At 38.3% G+C, this 21338-nt stretch overlaps 1 protein-coding gene across 4 annotated transcripts in view; it reads left to right on the top strand.

Moving 5' to 3' along the window:
* The window catches only part of LOC126336806 (cell division cycle protein 20 homolog), a 76331-nt gene that overhangs the window by 41820 nt on the left and 13173 nt on the right, over window positions 1-21338 (top strand). For all 4 annotated transcript variants that reach the window (XM_050000844.1, XM_050000843.1, XM_050000845.1 and 1 more), the window contains exons 7-10: window positions 163-356; window positions 3806-3985; window positions 8696-8823; window positions 21085-21232. In XM_050000844.1, the coding sequence (XP_049856801.1) occupies window positions 163-356; window positions 3806-3985; window positions 8696-8823; window positions 21085-21232 (650 nt within the window). The remainder of the gene's footprint in view (window positions 1-162; window positions 357-3805; window positions 3986-8695; window positions 8824-21084; window positions 21233-21338) is intronic.

The raw sequence follows: 21338 nt of genomic DNA, 5'->3' as shown, positions 1-21338 counted from the left end.
GCTTAAATTGTGCTAATATGTAACAATATTTTTGTCCAAAACTAGTGATGTTATTAATAGGTGTGACAATGTTTATGTTGACATTCCTAGCTGGAGTTTGCATTGTTCAAAAGCTTAAGATAGTCATTTTGCAGTGTTGTTCATACGTAATTTGTTTTACAGATCTTAATCTGATTGACTGGGGTGCACATAACATTTTGGCTGTTGCCTTGGGCAGTGGTGTGTACCTGTGGAATGCTCACACTGGAGAAATAGAGCAGCTTCTTGTTCTGGAAGGAAGTGATTATGTATGTTCACTTTCATGGATTCAGGAAGGGGAGGTTTTGGCAGTAGCAACAAGCAAAGGAATAACAGGAGTAAGACATGCTGAATAGTTCTTTCTGATAGGCATTAGTGATAACATTAGTTAACATTGTAATGTATTAAATTTTCAATATATTTCCCTAAAAAAACACATACTTGGTCCCTTAGAACAGGTAGAGCACAGACAATATTATTGCTGTTACCCAGTTGCTGAAATGCCAGTCATACTCTTGACAGAAAAATAATGCATTGGTGCAGGCCATTACAGGCAAAAAATTAATAAAATATTGTAGTTGGGCAGTTGAATATGTGTTAAACATTAATTAGCGTCATAAGATACCACGTCTTATTTGACAGGCTTGTTAAAAGTAGCCACCAGATATTACCACATCAATGTTACACTGCAGTGTTTGTGATACACTGGGTGCAATTAAGTTAAAGGGGAACTGCCTTTGTTATTTTGTAAAACACATTTTTACATCCTTTGAGCACACATACCAAGGGTATGTTGTGTTTAATTGCTGTCTACTGAACGAAAGCGTGTTCAGAGAGTAACAGACAATGAAGTCTCATTATAATCCAGTAGGTTAATAAAACAACAGGTTGTTGCCAACATTCCAATATAGTGCTCCAGTCTGGTTTCTCTTAAGACCTTTCCTATTGACCAGAATGATTGTGGGGTGTTTACTTTCCTGTCTGTAACAGGTTCCATCTATTTTTACACACATTAAATCTCAGTCAGTGTTAAAACATTAAATTAAATAAACAATGTGTAATCAGTCATTTCACACAGGTTACAGTGAGATATGTGAACACCTGCATTGTGCAGCATTTTTAAAACAGATCACTTCTTTGGCTTTCTCAAAATGAGAAAATTCAATTATTTTAGTGTATTGTTGTGGGTTTCAGCGTTAAATTTTTATACATTGCTCATAGGTGCTTGTTAAATTAGAAACAGAGTACATAATAGCACATCTGTTTACATAAGCTGAACATATTCTAACCAGTGAAAATACGCTTCAGATGGTGTGTACTGTACCTTTTTTGTGATGTAACAAGCAGCTGAGAGAGATATATAGCCATTTGCACAACATGCTGTGTTTTTTAAATATTTTGGGTTTGACAAACCAATTGTCTTAAATAAAGAAATTTCAGTGTGATATAGACTGTTGAATGTTTTTAGCAACTAAAATCATTATTCCTTGAATGAACTCCCAGCCAGTGATTATCACAACCCCTTAGCATCCTAAGATCTTGAAAGTAGATCATAAGGCATTTTAATTAAGAAACCTCTACAAGGAGGATGCAGCAGGACTTGGTGGCCTTAAATCCAGGTGTTTGTTTTTCTACAGTTGAAATGGATATGCATCTAGATGTTTATTTCCAAAATAACTTTGTTTCATCAAGGTTGATAACTGTTTCACAGTACAACCTTTTTCTGTCACTATTTATTTAAACCTCTTTCTAATTTTCTGCATTCCAACTTTGTCCCACTACTGTCTCTCTTGTCATTTTTAGTGTTGTGAAAGCGAAAATGGTGCTTGAAGTAATCAAATTAACCTGAGCTGGCCAAGGAAGGTGCTGAATAATATTTCGGTAAATCTGCATGCAAGCTCTCTGCTTTTGCGTGAATAGCAGCTCCAGAGAGAGGCGTGTGCTTTTGGTTGAGCAGCTCAATTCAATAGCTTCTCATTTTTTTATATTATTTTCACCACCTGAGAGCAAGATTTGGCTCTTGCTGAACCTTCAGCAGTTTTTTGTGGTGATACTGCATCATCACGAACAATTCTCACAGTGGATTCTCAAAATCCCCAAGCATGCTGAGTGTCACATTTCTTTCTCATAGCTATTCAAAACTTCCCCTTTTTGTTTGTAGTAAATGATATTTGCACGTGTTTCTTTACCTCACCAGGCACACTTTCCTGATTTTTACCTGAGGTTTTTAACACGGGCCCTTAAAAGTGCAACTTAACAGTTCTACTGACCTGAACTGATGATTCAGATCTCGGCAATTATGACAGAAGGCACACGTTGAGGGGAGGGGGATTCATGAATAAAGTGTCGTGCCCCAGGCGCCAATTAAGAGTGTGTTCGGTATGCCACTGTCACATGCACAAGGATTACAAGTGGAAAAACAATGATAGGAAAGAAGAAATAAGAGTAATTGAAACAGTTACCACATTGATTAAAATGATCTGACAAAGGAACAGAAATTAAAAAGGCTAGTTGTTTCTTTCAAAATGTTGACAACATGTTCGTCTTTTGGCCCACAGACATGAGAAACTTGTAGAGTTTATGGAACACCCGAGTGGCAATAACAGTAACATCCAGTTTCCCACGGAGCTAAACATCTGCCTCAATGAAATGGATGTCTGGGCCACAGCATAGACAACCCACCCATACTGATCTGTATTTGCATGCCATCAGCCATCGTCTGGCACTGTGTTCTAACACTGGTGCACTGTGCAAGAATATCATATGGATAACCTGCCCCCTTGAGCTGAGCCATCTACACAAGGCCTTAAATTTAAAAGGCTATAATGTTCATCAAATAAATGAAGTGATTTCAAGCAATTATCACAATAAAACCCGATGAGGAGCAGGAAAAGGAAGTTGGTTTCTGTAGCCTTGTCAGGCAAGATAACTCGTTTGCTGAAGAGAGATCAAATGTATTTTCAGGGCTCTGACAAAAATTCGTCAATTACTGAGACCATTCGAAGCAGCAGCATGTCTCAGAACACCTGGGCTCTACAAGGTACCTTGTGAGTGTGGTAAATCTTACATCAGACAGACAGTATGCAGTGTTAAAAAAAATGCAGGAAGGAGCATGAGAGGCCTCCATTATGCTGAGAGATCTGCTGTAGCTAAGCATGCTTCAGAAAAGGTACTGGATAAAATTTGATGAAACATCTGTAGTGGCTCGCACTAACTGCTTTTAGGACTGTGTTTAAAGAAGTCATTGTAATAAAAATCACTGATAATACCCTAAATAGACATGGTGGCTTACAGCTCAGCATGGCATGGGATCCAACTGTCAAATGGTTGAAGCGGGCACATTGAATGCTGAGTAAACATATGTCCATAAATGCGGATGCTGCAAGCACCAGTGACGTCCCAGCCAGCAGTTAGTCTATATAAGGGGCATACCAGCAGCCCATTGGCAGTCATACCACTTGACAATTGCCAAGTAGTGCTTGGCTGAAAGATAGTGTAACTTTAATCATCTTATGTGGCTGGAAACACACTTTTTATTCAAGAATTGTCTGGGTTCTCTCAATTATTCTTTTCTTTACTCTCATGGCAATTACTTGCTTATATTTTTGTCTGTCTCTGCATTTCAAATACATTTTTAGTGAGAAGTTATTAGTGTTTGAATTAGAATTGTATTTTGTGTTTGTAATTTGTTTTGAACACACTGAAAAGATAAAATGAGTGAAGGTTAATGCTGTGCTATAATTAACCGGTTATTATATGCTTGGTTAGTATTAAAAATGTTTTACAGCTTTGGGACTGTTCAGCTATGAGACGTCTTCGTCTACTTGATGGCCATTCTGCTAGGGTTGGAGCTTTATCCTGGAACTCGTACATCCTTTCTTCAGGATCCCGCAGTGGCCACATAATTCATCATGATGTCCGGGTGAAAGAACATATTGTGGCCACATTGGCAGGACATACCCAAGAGGTTTGTATATTAATGCATGCACAGCATAGTTATACTGTGACATTATCATTCATTTGACTTCAAAGTTAGTAACAATTCTGCAGGTTATTTTCACAAATTCTAAGTCTCACAACCAATATTCATCAAAATAAGAAATAGTTGTTATTAACAACTGAGTGGTATGTGGACTTACTCAGAGGGAACTAAATATTATTATATTGTTTGGTTATGCTTAATTACTGTGCACGATGTTGTACACTTGACCTAATAGCTGGTGTGAATCATGGAATTGGACTCCAAAGGGAAGGAAAGGTGATATTGTGCAGTTCCTGGCAAACAGACTTTGTAGCATATCCTGTGTTGTATTACAAATATCCTTTCCAGCCAGGGAAAACATGTGTAGTACTAGTTCAGCACCCTGATCTGGATCCTAGTCTTTCACATACAGTTCTTTTGTGACACATCTGAGTATACAAAGTGTGGCAATAAGGTAATCAGACTGGTTGTTGATCGCATTTCCGGCTTTGTCAATGGCAAAGAGAAGAGTGGAGGAATAACCTTGGGACTCTCCCTGACATGCATACAAAATTTCACGCCATTGTGGTGGTTAGTCTGGCTGTGAGCTGCCTTCGAAATGGGCAGTGTCTGAACTGTCAGAATTATGCTACACTCTAAAGTGGAACAACGTGTTAACATCAGATGCCTCACAAAACAGAAAATCTGCCACATAAGTTTGATTTATAGAAACAAGTTTATGGTGATCAGTGTCTCATCTTTGCACAAGTTTTCGAGTGGGTTAAGATGCTAAAGGACAGTAGGGAAGATGTTGAAGACACTCTGATATTGGGTGGTCCTTCCACTTCAAAACCTGAAGGGAATGTGGAGAAGGTTGGTAGAATTGTTTGAGAAGACCACTGCCTGAGAATTTGAGCAATTTCAGAACTTGCATGCATCAATAAGGAAACCGTTAGACAGGTATTGCATGATGATCTGGGCCTGACAAAAAGTTCAAAGCAATAACTGTTTTCTTTTATATCCTAGAGGTTATCTGCATTGATTGAGGTGCCTGGAGATCATACTGTCAATCAAGCTTATTATGTATCTTTTAAGAAGATAACCCCCCACCCCACCCCTATGAACATGTGCGATGGAGGAGATCGGATCTGTGGAAGAATAACTCGTATGTTCATCAGAACAACACACCAGCCCATAACACAATGTCTGTGAAGAGCTGTTGGTGATAAACAACATTCCAGTGATGGCACATCCACCTTATATGCCTGACCGAGCACTATGAGACTTCTTTCTCTACCCACAACTGAAGTCTGCACTCAAAGGAACCAGATTTGAGTCCGTGGATGCAGTGAAGGAAAAACTGAGCCTCCTCAACAGCATAACAGAACAATAGTTGCAGCACTGTTTTCAACAGTGGAAAATTCACGTGGAGCGGTGCAGGGATCGGAGAGGGGCTACATTTCATTCATGGAATTTTTTATTTATTTATTTATTTTATGTTTTTTCCCAATTAAGAGTTAGAGCAGGAGTCTGGTTTCTTTACTGTTACACTTTGTACGTCTATACGATCACATTGTAAGACAAGGGTTTGGGTTGGAATCCTGATCTGGCATGCGTATAATGTCAGGAAGCATTAAAAATGTGCAAACTCTTCTTTAGAATTAAATATTAATTTTAGCTCCTTTGTTTTGTGAAGGAAATGGGTCTCGTGATGGCATTATTTTAATAGCAGAAGGCTGTGTGTAAATAATTGTTTTCACTTATTTTACTTTTTACTCTCCATCCACATCTCTAGAAATGCAAATTACATAACAATTAAATCAGCCATTTGTTGTAAAAATCACAGTTACCAAACAACAAACATCTGTATAGGAAAATAGTAGAAACAGTGTGTCCAGACATCGCTCAGTAGTGAGGGGTTTCTGTTGCCCAATATTCATTGAATATTTGGTATAAAAAATAATTCAGCTTTCTCTGCTATAGTATCATACAGACTGAGTTTCTGTGTCAAGTAAAATTCTTATGAAGTATATTGAGTGTTAACTGCCAAGTTAATGTGGATCACTTATCAATCGAGGAAGGCTGCTTTGGAGAAGTAAATAAAGCAAAACCACTTTTTAATGAAACTCTGGTGATCTAAATATTTTTTCCTTAAGTGGTGATTTGACAGAGAACTCAGAAGTGACGAGAATCACAATTAAAGCATATTTTGGTGTCTTAATTATCGATATCCTTTTGTACAATGAAAAAGAATTTCTAATGGTTTCTTCTTCTTATTCTTATTCTTCACCACCATCAGCTCCTCCCTCGTAGAGTTCCTTTACAGCATGTCGCACATATCACTTGAATCCATCTCAGATGTGGAAGTTAAGACATAATCACAACAAACAATCCTGTCATGTCACATTGTCAAAATCAGTGAGCCTACTTCATTCTTCTTCTGGAACAATGTTGTCAACAACAGCAACTGGTGTACTATAGCCAGCCTTTGTGAAACAATTTAACACATTCTCTTGTTACAGAATTTCAAGCAGTAACAAACTTAGAATAGCCTGTAGAATGCTAAGTCTCAACATGTTGTTCTTCTCAAGGAACGAAGTAGACTTCTGCACAATTGATAATCTGTATTTCCATTTAACAGTGTGTGTTGTGCCAAGGTCCAGAGACTTGTGGACTTGGAGGTAGGAGCACAACATTTCCATTTCTTAAAAATGTTTACCCAATGAAGGGTAGAGTTTTTAAGTTATTAAACTCCTGGGAATTTCCTATTATTAGAGACAATCATTATTTACACACAATTGCATAATCATCCTTTTATTCTTGATTTTCTTCACTCCCAGAACATTTGTCTCCATTGAAAGAATACATTTTTGAGGAAGTACTTTCATCAGTGTTAAATATGTCTGTGGGCTCAATCATTGCAATGTAATGTTCTTCCAACAGTTCAAATGTTCTAAGTCCACAGCCTTACTTCCTCCATTTACACTTTGTAATAATAGATTATGAACCCCCCCCCCCCCCCCTCTCCCTAAAAAAAAAAAAAAAGCTCCAACCAGCCTTTCAATGCAGTGAAATTTTAAAGGCAGATGTCAAGAGCTCTCTCTTGCAGTATGTTTCTAATTACTTCAATACTGCCACTTCATTACATGAAACTACATTTAAAATGTTTTCCACAGCAGTGAATGTAGACATATGTTCTTATTTTGGATCCAGCTTTGTCATTACTTTTGAATATGCCAACAATGTAGACAGGGCTGCTGAATTATGTTTTTTGGACGTCAGTTTTATGTTAAGATTGTAGTAGACATTGCGAATGATAGTCAGCTTTTGCTGAACTGTAATCTGTCTGTTTGCATGCCATAGCTCTACAAAAGTAAAATTGGTAACTTAAACTCTTCAATAAACTGCAAACTCTTTAATATTTTGCACATTGTTTTACTTTATTTAATGCAGCACAGAAGCTGACGGGTGATGAAAATAAATTCAGTCTTTATTGAGTGAAGATATTGGACTGTAAGATGTGAAAAAACTAATTTTTATCACCTAAAAGCTTTTGAAAAATTGGAAGATAAGTATTTCATATTGACTGGAATTCTGTCACTCAGTACGGGCACCAGCATTTGGCGAACAGTACAGCCATAACATAAGCTACTCTCAGCATGGAATACAGAGAACACCTTTATAGCAGCAAAAAGTTTAACATCACAGTACTTTCCATATTCAGTTTTAGTAGTTTGCCATTTGTTGGTGACTCAAGGAAAAAGTATCGCAAATTGAAAACCCAACACCAGTAGCTTTTAGAACCCAGTCATCTAATATTCATTTGAAATGAGAATACCGCTGAATGGCGAAAGAGTTTAGTGATCCAGACAATTGGCTGTGGGTGCACTTGCTACCAGTCAACTACCATTGCAAGATCGGCAGGATGGCAGTTCTGGGAAAACCTGGAATTCTCAGGGAACTACATTTTACCTGTAAAAAAAATCTAAAATTTCCTGTGGTATTTAAAGAGGTTTGTAGATTCTCTGGGAATTCTGTTTTTATTTTTATTTATTTTTTATTAACCTAATATTGGAATTTAATTTTATTGTGTTTTATAAACCACAAATTGTAAAATTCTTACTATTTCAGTGTGTGTCAATTATTTTCAGGTTACGATATTTAAACACTGTGCTTAAACTACAAGCCGAGGAAAGAAAAGTCATTATTGTGAGATGCTGAAACTGCCACAATCACTTAAGACATCATTTTCCTTCCTTCCCACACACGGAATTCTCTCATTCTCTTCCTCTACCCCCTCCCCCCCCCGCCCTCCGTGTGTGTGCCTGCCTGCGTGAATTTTTGGTCTTTCTTCAGACTGGGACTGAATACATATTTCTGCCAGCTGTGTCATTACGGTTAAACAACAGCTGTCTACATTGAAAGTTTGTGTTAAATGTACAAATAAAGCACTTGATAGTGCTGTATGTTGGTAACAACATAATTCTCATCAGAGCAACATTTGTCGCCATATTGATTTATATAAAAGCAGTACTATTGTCTCTTAAATTTAATTTTTGATTATATGTAGATAAATATGGGCTGGATTGGGATTTGAATGTAGATCCCTGTTGACTGCAGGTAGTGTGCTACCAGTTGAAAGTTTTGTGTGTTATGTATGTGTTGATTTAATCAGCTCATAAAACCTACTGTTCTAAGCATAATTTCTCTGTTTAGGTTTGTGGTTTGAAATGGTCGCCAGATGGAAGGTATCTTGCTAGTGGTGGTAATGATAATCTACTGAATATCTGGCCTGCTACACCAGGTGGAGCACATACTCAGACTACACCACTTTACACGCTGAGGTAAATTCCTATAGTAGTTGTTTTGAAAACAGATTGTGCTTGTATTATTGAAAAACCATTTAAAGTATCTGTAATAACAAAAACAATCAATTATTGACAAAATTATTTAATCAGATAGATGAAAAGCTATTCACAAAGTGGTGGCAGCGCACACACACATAAGACAAAAGACTGATGTAATAGGCAATCATGGGTTGAAGGGGAAGAAAGGTGGGTGAAGGAAAAGGACTGGAGAGGTCTAGGAAAACAGGTAGATTTTAGGAAAGTCCCCTTGATCCATGATTCTGGTAGACTTTCCCAATATCTACCCGTTTTGCCTAGACATCTGCAGTCCTTTTCCTTCACCCCTTGTCTTTCCCCTTAAATGTATCTGCCTGAAGGAGTAGCCACTGGCTCAAAAAACTTGCCAATTACAACTGTCTTTTATGTGTGTTTTTCCACCCTTATGGTAAGTAGCTTTTTTTTATGTATCCATTTGAAGCATCTGATATTTAAAACTGTGGGTAAAAATAATGCTGCAACCACTGTTGCACATTTATCTGAAGTCATTCTGAAATCAAATAAGATGGAGTTTCATAAAAATTTTGAATTTAAGTTATTTACTTGATTTTCAAAATACTTTCCACCTATTTCTAAGCACCTCTTCATTCTTAGAAACTTTCCTTCCAATCACATTATTCTCCCTCCATCACTAAGGTGCATTTGGTCGTTAAAAGCTATAATTATTATGACCTGACAGTGTAAGAGTGCAGTATTGAAAGATTCAACCGTTTATCTAAATGTACTTATAACTAAAAAAAGGTTTAGACTTAAGGACAAGCATTACTTTATACATAACAGCAGCTGTGAACTGAGAATACGAGGATATTTCGGAAAGTAAAAATACACCGTACGCCAGATGAACAGAAGAGTTTTGGCGAGCAAGTTGGCAACACTGGTGTTAACCTTGAACTGTTGGCTTTCTCCCTGCAGTCGTTTGGCACTTGAATGTTTCTTCTGGTTGGAGTAGGTCTTACTTAAAATGGCTGCGCCGATTCAGAATCCCGCCAAGTGCAAAGTGCACTCGGTCATAAGTTTTCTTCATGCAAAAGGTCAACGACCTGTGGATATTTACAAAGAAATTGTTTCTGTTTATGGGAACATTATGAATCTACAAAATTTAATGAAATTGTCGTCATTTCTCTGAAGGTAGGACCGATGTTCATGACGAACAAAGAACAGGTGGGTCATCTGTGATCTTTGATGCCCTTCTTTGGAGAACAGAGGAAGCAATTCGTGCGAACAGATGTCTCACACTGAAAGAATTGCATCAGATCATACCGGACGTGTCAATGACAACTCTTTGTTGTTGTGACTGTCAAGTTAGGGTACAGGAAATTGTGTGCACGCTGGGTCCAAAACTGTTAACGGAAGAACACAAAAGAAAAGGATGGGCTTTGCACTAGACTTCCTCACACGCTATGCTGAAGCAGGTGATGAGTCCCTTGACTACATTGTGACAGGTGATGAGACGTGGGTTTATCTCTAGCCACCTGAATCCAAGCAACAATCAATGCAATGGCACCATTCGAATTCACCAAAAGCCAAGAAATGCAAAATGTAGATTTCAGCGAAGAAAGTCATGGTTTCTGTTTTTTGGGATGGAAACGGCATTCTTCTGTTAAAATTTATACCTCCCGGAACGACAATTGATGCTGCTGTATATTGCCAGACTTCGAAACGTCTTCGAAGGGCAATACAAAACAAATGCAGGGGAATGCTGACAAGTGGAGTCCGCTTGATTCATGACAACGCTCGGCCACACACAGTGCTCGTAACCAAAGCACTACTCAAACAATTCAAATGGGACGTATTGAACCATCCGCCATACAGCCCGAACCTTGTGCCCACAGACTTGCATGTCCTCAGTTACTTGAAGTCACATCTTGGTGGAATATCATTCCACGACGATAAATAGATCAAAGATGAAGTTGAAATGTGGTTCAGACAACAGGCGGCAACCTTCTATGACTGTGGGATACAAAAGCTTAATAAATGTTTGGATAACGAGGATGATTGTCAAAAAAATAACAAATAATCCAGTTAATAAGATTTAACTGACGTTTTCTAAATAAATGTTCTATTTAAGGACTGCGAACCATTGTATCTTTATTTTTCGAAGTGCCCTCGTACAATAATTCACTTAATGACATCAGATATTGCCAGCTGTGATAAGCTCTCATCTTCCAACAATCAGTGTAATTTGTGACATTGCTAGAACATTAAAGTAACACGCATAGATTTTGTCAACTGTAACACTACTGTTATCATATGTTTACATCACTTGATAATTGCTAGGCTTGTATTTGTAGATACGACACATTTTTCTTTCCTCACAAGTTCTTGTATGGCAGTAGAGTGACCCCGAAAGAGTGTAAACATCAATGAGAATATAGTCTGACCTGAACACACCTGTCTGTTATCAGTATGAACTTGAATTCTCTCACTCATGATGTAATTGCAGCTTTCAGTGGAACAGTGTGAAGTAAATATTGGTTTTTGCATAATTACGTACTAAAGTACAGCTAAAAGGTATACCCATTGATACTATCTAGTTTTTCATTTTGTCTTTTTTGTGATTTTGAATATTATCAAAATTGCTTTTTGGTTATATGTTCCTTAGTCGAAAGCCTGGTTTTAAGTTGCTTCCTGTGCTTGAATACTGTGGAAAACGCTTCTCTGCATAATTACTAAAGCAATTTCAACCTGGTTCCTTTCTGATAGGCTATCATGAAATTCTACAGTTTGACAAATAAATTTCATTTTGACTGGTGAAGATTATCTTCGTTTTCAGTTTTACTTAAGTTGCTTCTGTGCGGTGTCCTTAGAGGCACATTATGCTCATCATACAAATGCTTTATGCTGAAAAATTTCTATTTAAAGTATTATCGGTGTGGTCTTTAGTCCTGAGACTGGTTTGATGCAGCTCTCCATGCTACTCTAGCCTGTGCAAGATTCATCATCTCCCAGTACCTACTGCAGCCTACATCCTTCTGAATCTGCTTAGTGTATTCATCTCTTGGTCTCCCTCTACGATTTTTACCCTCCACATTGCCCTCCAATGCTAAATTTGTGATCCCCTGATGCCTCAGAACATGTCCTACCAACTGGTCGCTTCTTTTTGTCAAGTTGTGCCACTAACTCCTCTTCTCCCAATTCTATTCAATACCTCCTCATTAGTTATGTGATCTATCCATCTAATCTTCAGCATACTTCTGTAGCACCACATTCCAAGAGCTGCTATTGTCTTCTTCTCCAAATTATTTATCGTCCAAGTTCCACTTCCATACATGGCTACACTGCATACAAATACGTTCAGAATCGGCTTTCTAACGCTTACATCTATACTCGATGTTAACAAATTTCTTTCAGAAACTCTTTCTTTGCCAGTGCCAGTCTGCATTTTATATCCTCTCTACTTCGACTATCATCAGTTATTTTCTCCCCAAATAGCAAAACTCCTTTACTACTGTAAGTGTCTCATTTCCTAATCTAATACCCTCAACATCAACCGACTTAATTTGACTGCATTCCATTACCCTTGTTTTGCTTTTGTTGATGTTCATCTTATATCCTCCTTTCAAGACACTGTCCATTCCGTTCAACTGCTCTTCCAAGTCCTTAGCTCTCTCTGACAGAATTACAATGTAATTGGCGAACCTCAAAGTTTTTATTTCTTCTCTATGGATTTTTATACCTACTCCGAATTTTTCTTTTGTTTCCTTTACTGCTTGCTCAATATACAGATTGAATAACGTCGGGGAGAGGCTACAACCCTGTCTCACTCCCTTCCCAACCACTGCCTCCCTTTCATGTCCCTCGACTCTCACAACTGCCATCTGCTTTCTGTACAAATTGTAAATAGACCTTCACTCGCTGTATTTACCCCTGCCACCTTTAGAATTTGAAAGAGGGTATTCCAGTCAACATCGTCAAAAGCTTTCTCCAAGTCTACAAATGCTAGAAACGTAAGTTTGCCTTTCCTTAATCTTTCTTGTAAGATACGTCGTAGGGTCAGTATTGCCTCACGCGTTCCAACATTTCTACGGAATCAAAATTGATCTTCCTCGAGGTCGGATTCTACCAGTTTTTCCATTCGTCTGTAAAGAATTCGCGTTAGTATTTTGCAGCTGTGACTTATTAAACTGATAGTTCGGTAATTTTCACATCTGTCAACACCTGCTTTCTTTGGGATTGGAATTATTATATTCTTCTTGAAGTCTGAGGGTATTTCGCCTGTCTCATACATCTTGCTCACCAGATGCCAGAGTTTTGTCAGGACTGGCTCTCCCAGGGCTGTCGGTAGTTCTCGTGGAATATTATCTACTCCCGGGCCCTTTTTTCGATTAAGGCCTTTCAGTGCTCTGTCAAACTCTTTACTCAGTATCATATCTCCCATTCTATCTTCATCTACCTCCTTTCCTATTTCCATAATACTGTCCTCAAGAACATCGCCCCTGTATAGACCCTCTATATACTCCTTCCACCTTTCTGCTTTCCCTTCTTCGCTCGGAACTGGGTTTCCATCTGAGCTCTTGATATTCATGCAAGTGGTTCGCTCTTCTTCAAAGGTATCTTTAATTTTCCTGTAGGCAGTATCTATCTTGCCCCTCATGAAATAAGCTTCTACATCCTTACATTTGTCCTGTAGCCATCCCTGCTTAGCCATTTTGCACTTCCTGTCTATCTCATTTTTGAGACTTTTTACTCCTTTTTTCCTGCTTCACTTGCTGCATTTTTGTATTTTCTGCTTTCATCAATTAAATTCAGTATCTCTTCTGTTACCCAAGGATTTCTACTAGCCCTCGTCTTTTTACCTACTTTATCCTCTGCTGCCTTCACTACTTCATCCCTCAGAGCTACCCATTCTTCTTCTACTGTATTTCTTTCCCCTATTCCTGTCAGTTGTTCCCTTATGCTCTCCCTGAAACTCTGTACAACCTCTGGTTCTTTCAGTTTATCCAGGTCCCATCTCCTTAATTTCCAACCTTTTTGCAGTCTCTTCAGTTTTAATCTACAAGTCATAACCAATAGAATGTGGTCAAGAGTCCACATCTGCCCCTGGAAATGTCTTTCAATTTAAAATCTGATTCCTAAATCTGTCTTACCATTACATAATCTATCTGAAACCTTTTAGTATCTTCAGGGTTCTTTCATGATTCTTGAACCAAATGTTAGCTATGATTAAGTTATGCATTGTGCAAAATTCTACCAGACGGCTTACTCTTTCATTTCTTAGCCCCAATCCATATTCACCTACTAAGTTTCCTTCTCTTCCTTTTCCTACTGTCGAATTCCAGTCACCCATGACTACTAAATTTTCATCTCCCTTCACTACCTCAATAATTTCTTTTATGTCATCATACATCTCTTCAACTTCATCTGCAGAGCTATTTGGCATATAAACTTGTACTACTGTGGTAGGTGTGGGCTTCGTGTCTATCTTGCCCACAATAATACATTCACTGTGCTGTTGGGAGTAGCTTACCCGCACTCCTAGTTTTTATTCATTATTAAACCTACTCGTCCATTACCCATATTTGATTTTCTATTTATAACCCTGTATTCACCTGACCAAAGTCTTGTTCCTTGTGCCACCGAACTTCACTAATTCCCACTATATTTAACTTTAACCGATCCATTTCCCTTTTTAAATTTTCTAATTTACCTGCCCGATTAAGGGATCTGACATTCCACGCTCCAATCTGTAGAACGCGTTTTCTTTCTGCTGATAACATCATCATATTGAGTAGGCCCCGCCCAGAGATCCAAATGGGGGACTGTTTTACCTCCGGAATATTTTTACCCAAGAGGATGCCATCATCATTTAATCATACAGTAAATCTGCATGCCCTCGAGAAAAATTACGGCTGTAGTTTCCCCTTGCTTTCAGCTGTTCGCAGTACCAAAACAGCAAGGCCCTTTTGGTTAGTGTTACAGGGCCAGATCAGCCAATAATCCAGACTGTTGCTCCTGCAACTACTGAGGAGGAGGAGGAGGAGGAGGAGGAGGAGATTTAGTGTTCAACATCCCGTCGACAACAAGGTCATTAGAGACGGAGCGCAAGCTCGGGTTAGGGAAGGATGGGAAACGAAATCGGCCGTGCCCTTTCAAAGGATCCATCTCAGCATTTGCCTGAAGCGATTTAGGGAAATAAAGGGAAACTTAAATCAGGATGGCCGGAGACGGGATTGAATCGTCGTCCTCCCAAATGAGAGTCCAGTGTGCTAACCACTGCGCCACCTCGCTCGGTCCGCAAATACTGAAAAGGCTGCTGCCCCTCTTCGGGAACCACACGTTTGTATGGCATCTCAACAGATACCCCTCTGTTGTGGTTGCACCTACGGTACGGCTATCTGTATCGTTGAGGCACGCAAGTCTCCTCACCAACAGCAAGGTCCATGGTTCATTGGGGGAGGAGTTAAAGTATATTGAAATTGATTTTTTTATTAACAATGTCTTTTGTTTCAACCTTTATTTAATTAAATTTAAAGTATATTTAATTAAATAAAGGTTGAAACAAAAGACATTGTAAATAAAAATCAATTTCAACAGAACTTTCAAATGCAAATAAACATATAATGTTGTAAAACATTTTTTATCCATATGAATTGTATTGTCAGAGCCCAAATCAGGTCATAAACATATATTTAGTACAAAAAATAAAGAACAATGGACACAATTGCTGTAGAAGTAACGAGAAAATAACTTTTTTCTTTTCTTTTCTTTTCTTTTCTTTTCTTTTCTTTTTTTTTTCCTTCTCTCTCTCTCTCTCTCTGACATATTTTCCCTCAAGGCCATCATTGTCAAAATACTTAGCACTTAACATACTGAACACTTCCAGCACATGTACCACATAAGAATTTCTTGCACTGGACACACAGATTTTTGGTTTTGTTTGAACTTTTGTATCCGTATCTTACTTATTGCAGTGGTTGCAGTGGATGTATGAACAGGTCCTGTGCTTGATTGTACATACACAGAGGAGAGTTCTTCTGCTAATTTGAAAAGGAACATTCAACAACTAACTTTTTTCCTGTTGTCTCTCTATGAGGGGTCTAGGTATTGATTTTAGCAAAGTTTAGGATGTTGAAACACTTGTACATAGGCCATCTGCGGCAGCCAAACTAGAGTGTACAGACGATACATCTGGTCCAGAATATCAACTTCAAATTTAGTGGTATTGTAGAAACTCAATTTTAGGAAGTTTCTTCTGCATTTGTTCATCCACTGGAACTGACTGGTGAATTGGGCTCAATAGAACAACATTTTTCTTGCTCTTCCCTGATATGAAGTTGCTGTTATCACCAGATTTGCATAAAATAGTATCCTACAAAGATCCAGCAGTAGACTTCACTGATGGAGGAACTTATCTTCGGGTTTTCTTCAGTGTACGCACAATGTCTTTGTTCTCCTGCTTCGGCTGCTCTGCAACAGGTTTGGTTGTGAAGAAATTGTTACATATTAATTTTTTTTCTTTTGAAATGAAGGTTGCATGAGACATGTAACAACATGCTGTGCCACAGGTATGTTAGTGTGTCTTTAGCTTTGCTGACCCAAGTAAGGAAATCCATTCACCAGATATCCACCACTGGTTCTGCTGTAAGCCAGAACTTGAGGCCAAAATTGTCCGGTTTATTACTCTTGTTCGCCACTCTGTTACTTTCAGTTCGCCACAAATGAATTCCAGTCTGGGGTAGCTGCTGCAAAGCCATCAGTCTTAAGTCTTCTCGCAAGAGAGTGATTGTCATTAGAGCTTATAAATCAAATGCTTCTATGAACTTATTTCTTCCCATAGCGTGAGAAGAAAATGCCGGCCCCCACATTTGAGACCACAGATGTTTCAGGGGGAAATTCTTTCCTCCATGCACTTTACCATACATTATAGCTATGGCAGCACCTAATTGGGCAATATCAAGTACCCATGTGTCATCTTGCGGAAGTTCTCAGGCTCTAATTTCTGTAACGTTAGTGTTCTGTAGAATATTATTGTCTATCAGTACTCGCCATGCATTCAAGTAACTGCCTGCAGCTATGTTTCTTAGTATTGCACGCTGGCACAGGAGTTACCACCCACACACTGTGGTGCTCTAATCTTCCAGGTGCATGCCCTGGTGCAATTAGACCACATTGTTTCATCGGCTGCAGTTGCTTCCCTTCCAACTTATGCATGGTGAGATGGATTTTTCCTTGCCTGCGAGTAGGAATTTGTGGTGCCACTGGAATCGAACTTGTGAGCACTGGGTTATTTGTATGTTGATGTACAGGTTCTGAATATTCATCTTTCAACTCAGATGATTTGCTTTGTTGTGTTTCATGGGGCTGATATTCTGTCATCTTTATAATCTTATCCAACTCATCACATTCAAAAATCTCTCTTTCACTGGTGCATCATAATAATGAGGAGCAGCACTGAAGTATGTCCACTCTTCCACTAAACAAAGTAACATGGGGTTGGGGAGTGGGAGGTGGAGGACAGATCACAACAATAAAATAAAAGAAGCTAGGTGGATGAAAAGATCCATTGTGCCTTTACAGGCCTGATACATAAATCCATCTCACCAGTCAGAATGACTGGCTGTGGTCCTTGAAGATAAAAATGTTCACAATTCATTCAGTTTATGGTCTTTTACTGAAATTATAAACCACTGAGGTAAATTAAGTCATGAAAAATTAGGCCTATAAAGCAAAATGCAAGTTTTTTTTAAACTACACTCATAAGGTATTTCTAGTGTTAATGAAACAACACTAATGGAGACGATGATGATGGCGGCTTTCAAGTGGTGTCTACAAGCTTTATGCAATAAACTTTCTCAAGCTCTGGTCTCCCTAGTCCTGATTTGGTAGGCATTAAAAGTTGAAACAATTCATGCATACTGCTTTGTCTTCTAAGACTGCAAACCTAACAGTTACTGTACTGAATGTAGCGTTGTTCATAGTTGTGTTATTCTTTGAAGCATTGGGTTGGGCTGAAAATTTAGTATTAGTTCGAACAGAAGTTAAGTTGATGATAAAACAAGAGCTTTGCTATTGCCTCTTCTGGATAATATATGAACTAACAGTGAGCCTTGCAGATGTGGTGCCTCTTGTGAAAAACATATGAACGACAGAGGAATTGTTACATATTATTTCATAAAAATGTGCCTTGACTTTGGTTTGCAAGGTTATCAAATGAAGTATGTTGTATGGTTTTTTCAGAATACTTAGAGATTTCTGAAGGGTCTTGTTTGACCAGGAACTAATAGCGAAGCCTAAAAAATTTAGTCATAATTATCATACACTTTTGGCATTCCTTGGAAAAAGCATCTTGATTTCTGAGGTGTTAGTTGAGACCTGACAGTAATCTAAAATTTAACAGCACATTTTGCTTTGTTTCATCTCGTATGCCCCTGCATATGTACATACATTTGTAAAATGTACAGTAATTCAATCATTACGGTCACCTTATGTAATCGGTCAGTATGTGCTATCCTGCATTTTGTGGTTTTTTTTTTTTTCCAAGAAGACTATCCACAATAAGTAAAATAAGAAACTGTTTTAAAAGAAATATATTTATTGAGCATCTGAAATTAGACTTTATTTAGAAGAGTGGAAATATCTGAGTTCAAAGTGTTCAGTGTTAATACTGAGGATGTCCTTCAGTGTCATGTCCTAAATATCGGATCACTTCTTGTTTCTATTCTTTCCATTGCTAAGAAAAGCTGTGGACAGCAGTAAGTTGATCCAAACATGCAAACGATTTGTGTGGCATTTTTGTGGAGTTTGTGAAATACATTTTTGCTCTAATGAAAGATATTAGCATGTTGCAGTGACGTGTCTTTCAGAAAAAGTAGAATTTTGCATATTGGTGACTTCCAACTGGGGTGGTGATGGCAGTTAGTTGGGTGAAACTGAGAAAGGGGTGCGGAACAGTTTCATTTCAAAAATGGCGAAGATATCTTATTTCAGAAGTAGTGATAAGTTGCCTTATATTGACTTGTTAACTGCTGAAACAGGCACCTTCAGGTAGTTTTAAAGAAGACAGATTGCTGAAGAAAGTTAAAGTTCCATCAGCAACTTGCCTATCAAACAAATGTAACTTTTCCATGAAATACCTGATTTGGTCAGCATGACAGCTATTAGCTATTCTTTGTCCTGCAATGACAGATTAAATGAAATTATACAGATGGATAGTTACGTCAACTAAGAATGCTAGGTGTGATGGCCATTTTAATTCTTTAAGACAACTTATTTCTTCCCCTTTCATTTCCAGAGGGGAGAGTTCCTCACAAATGGCAAAGAAAACATCAAGAATATTTCTCTGACTCAGCCAACAAACTGTACTGTGGTATGGTATGTTTCCATACTCTGCTACCATGTCTTCCAGGAAGCCTTTGAAGTGACAATTACTTGCACTGTGATGAAACACAAAATTCAGCCACTTGCTCACAACTTCAACTACATCACCTAGTTCCACTCATAACACACACTGCCACTTGGTGAATGAAACAATGAATAGTGAAAATGTCTTTGCCAGATCTGTTCTTAAGTTTAAAAGTCAAACAAAAAATCCTTCACAATGCCCAATCGTTCGAAGTGCACCGTGTTGGCTACAGAATGGAGCTTTTCCCAACGCCAGTTCAAAATGTCCACTGTTTCACAAATCACTTCAAAACTATGAATTCCCTTTGCTGTGTAATTGAGCAGTACCACATCAAAGAGTTCCTCAGTTACACGTAGACACCATGCACAAATATTGAAAGTTGACCACAGTCGCATATATCTGTGCTTTCATGAAGTGCTAGCGAAAATATAACAAAGCTCTCTTGGCTTTTATCCTGAGCTTTCTCTCTTAATTCGCTGCAATGTCCAGGATTTGACAAGACACTGTTTGCTTCAATTGCTTCCAGCTCCCATAGAATCATTCTGCAATTGCCGCCATGCATGATTTTACAAGAGGTTCCAGAAAATGACTTGCCACTTATCGCTATAATGTGGGTGGCTTTGTAGCTTGCTTGAATTGCTGCTTCAGTTCAGTTTCCTTCAGTCATTCACCATGAAAAGTGCAAATGTGTTACAGTACACATTCTGCTGCATATTTCTGTTACTTCAGTCCTAAGAATTCTTTTTAAAACTTAAATCTCCTGGCATGTCATTCTTAAAACTTGACTACTAGCTCTTTGCGTGCTTCGCCTTCTATCTGCTCATAATGTGTTGCATGAAAGAGTGTATAATGACACTCTGTGTTACACTTCTTCGCAAAATTAAATATTTTACTACATACAAGGAACTGTGGACATCCATCCCTCTGTGAGTAGAAATATAACCTACCTCCAATTGAGGCACAGGACTTCCCTGACTGACGATTGCTGCCTTTGAACATGGATTACTGCAGCTAATGCAGCCAGGACACAGTGAGTTTACTTCCCCCCCCCCACCACCACCACATGAGCTCATTCTCCACAGTGAGAGCTACTTCTCCCTGGGGCACTGTTGGAGTAGCCTGCCCAAGAGGTTAGCAACTCCTCCTAGGTGAATACTCACATTCAGCTAGTCAGCTTTAGTTTGCTAGACAGCACAGGTCATGAATTATTCATTTCTGCCTAAGTAAATAAATATGATGGATTCTTAAACTCTGAGATAGGAATCTCATAACTTTCGGAAATTAATCACTTATTAGAATTTATTTTAAACAGCATCATTTGTGGTAATTCAACATATTTTGAGAGTATTATTACTAAAGTAAGGAGATGATGAGGTTCACATTACTGCAGAACTGTCAACGTTTTATAGGTAATTTTTTGATTCTAGAATAATAATTAATTTTCGCTTCAATATAATTGTTTAGGATTTTTTTGTGGCCGCTTCTGACATGTTAACTGTTGGCACTCGGCTCAGAAAATTCAGCTGACAGTAGTTCAGCGTTTTTCTGTTGGACATTTCACCAGCATGAGTGGCTAGCATTGTCAAAGATCCACCCTCCATTATTAGTGGTGGACTAGAGCTCTAGAATGAAACATAGCTGAATAATGTGAATATTTACATACAGTTTTTGATCTGCAAGAAAGTAGAATTTAAAAAAAAAACCTAAATCTTATTAAAATGACTTTAGTTATTAACATTGCTGTTCCTGAAATGATTCATATGTAACAAAATAGTACTATGCTTCATGAGGTTTTGTCCCACAATCATGTTGAGGTGTATCTATGAAATAACATGGTAAATTTTCATAATTGTTTCTAGTCAACATCAAGCAGCAGTCAAGGCACTTGCGTGGTGCCCATGGCAGCCAAGTATCCTTGCAAGTGGTGGTGGCACTGCAGATCGCTGCATAAGATTCTGGAACTGCAGCAATGGGAACTGCTTAAAAACAGTAGACACAAAATCTCAAGTAAGTTCAGTACATATTAGCTATTGTATCACTTTATATGTTTGCATGCAACCATAAAAATGTTGTTCATGTGCAATTTGGTGATAATCATGACAAACTAAATTAG

Source organism: Schistocerca gregaria, chromosome 2 (genome assembly GCF_023897955.1).
Source record: "Schistocerca gregaria isolate iqSchGreg1 chromosome 2, iqSchGreg1.2, whole genome shotgun sequence".
Taxonomy (NCBI): domain Eukaryota; kingdom Metazoa; phylum Arthropoda; class Insecta; order Orthoptera; family Acrididae; genus Schistocerca; species Schistocerca gregaria.
This window is presented reverse-complemented; position numbering and strand designations above follow the sequence as displayed.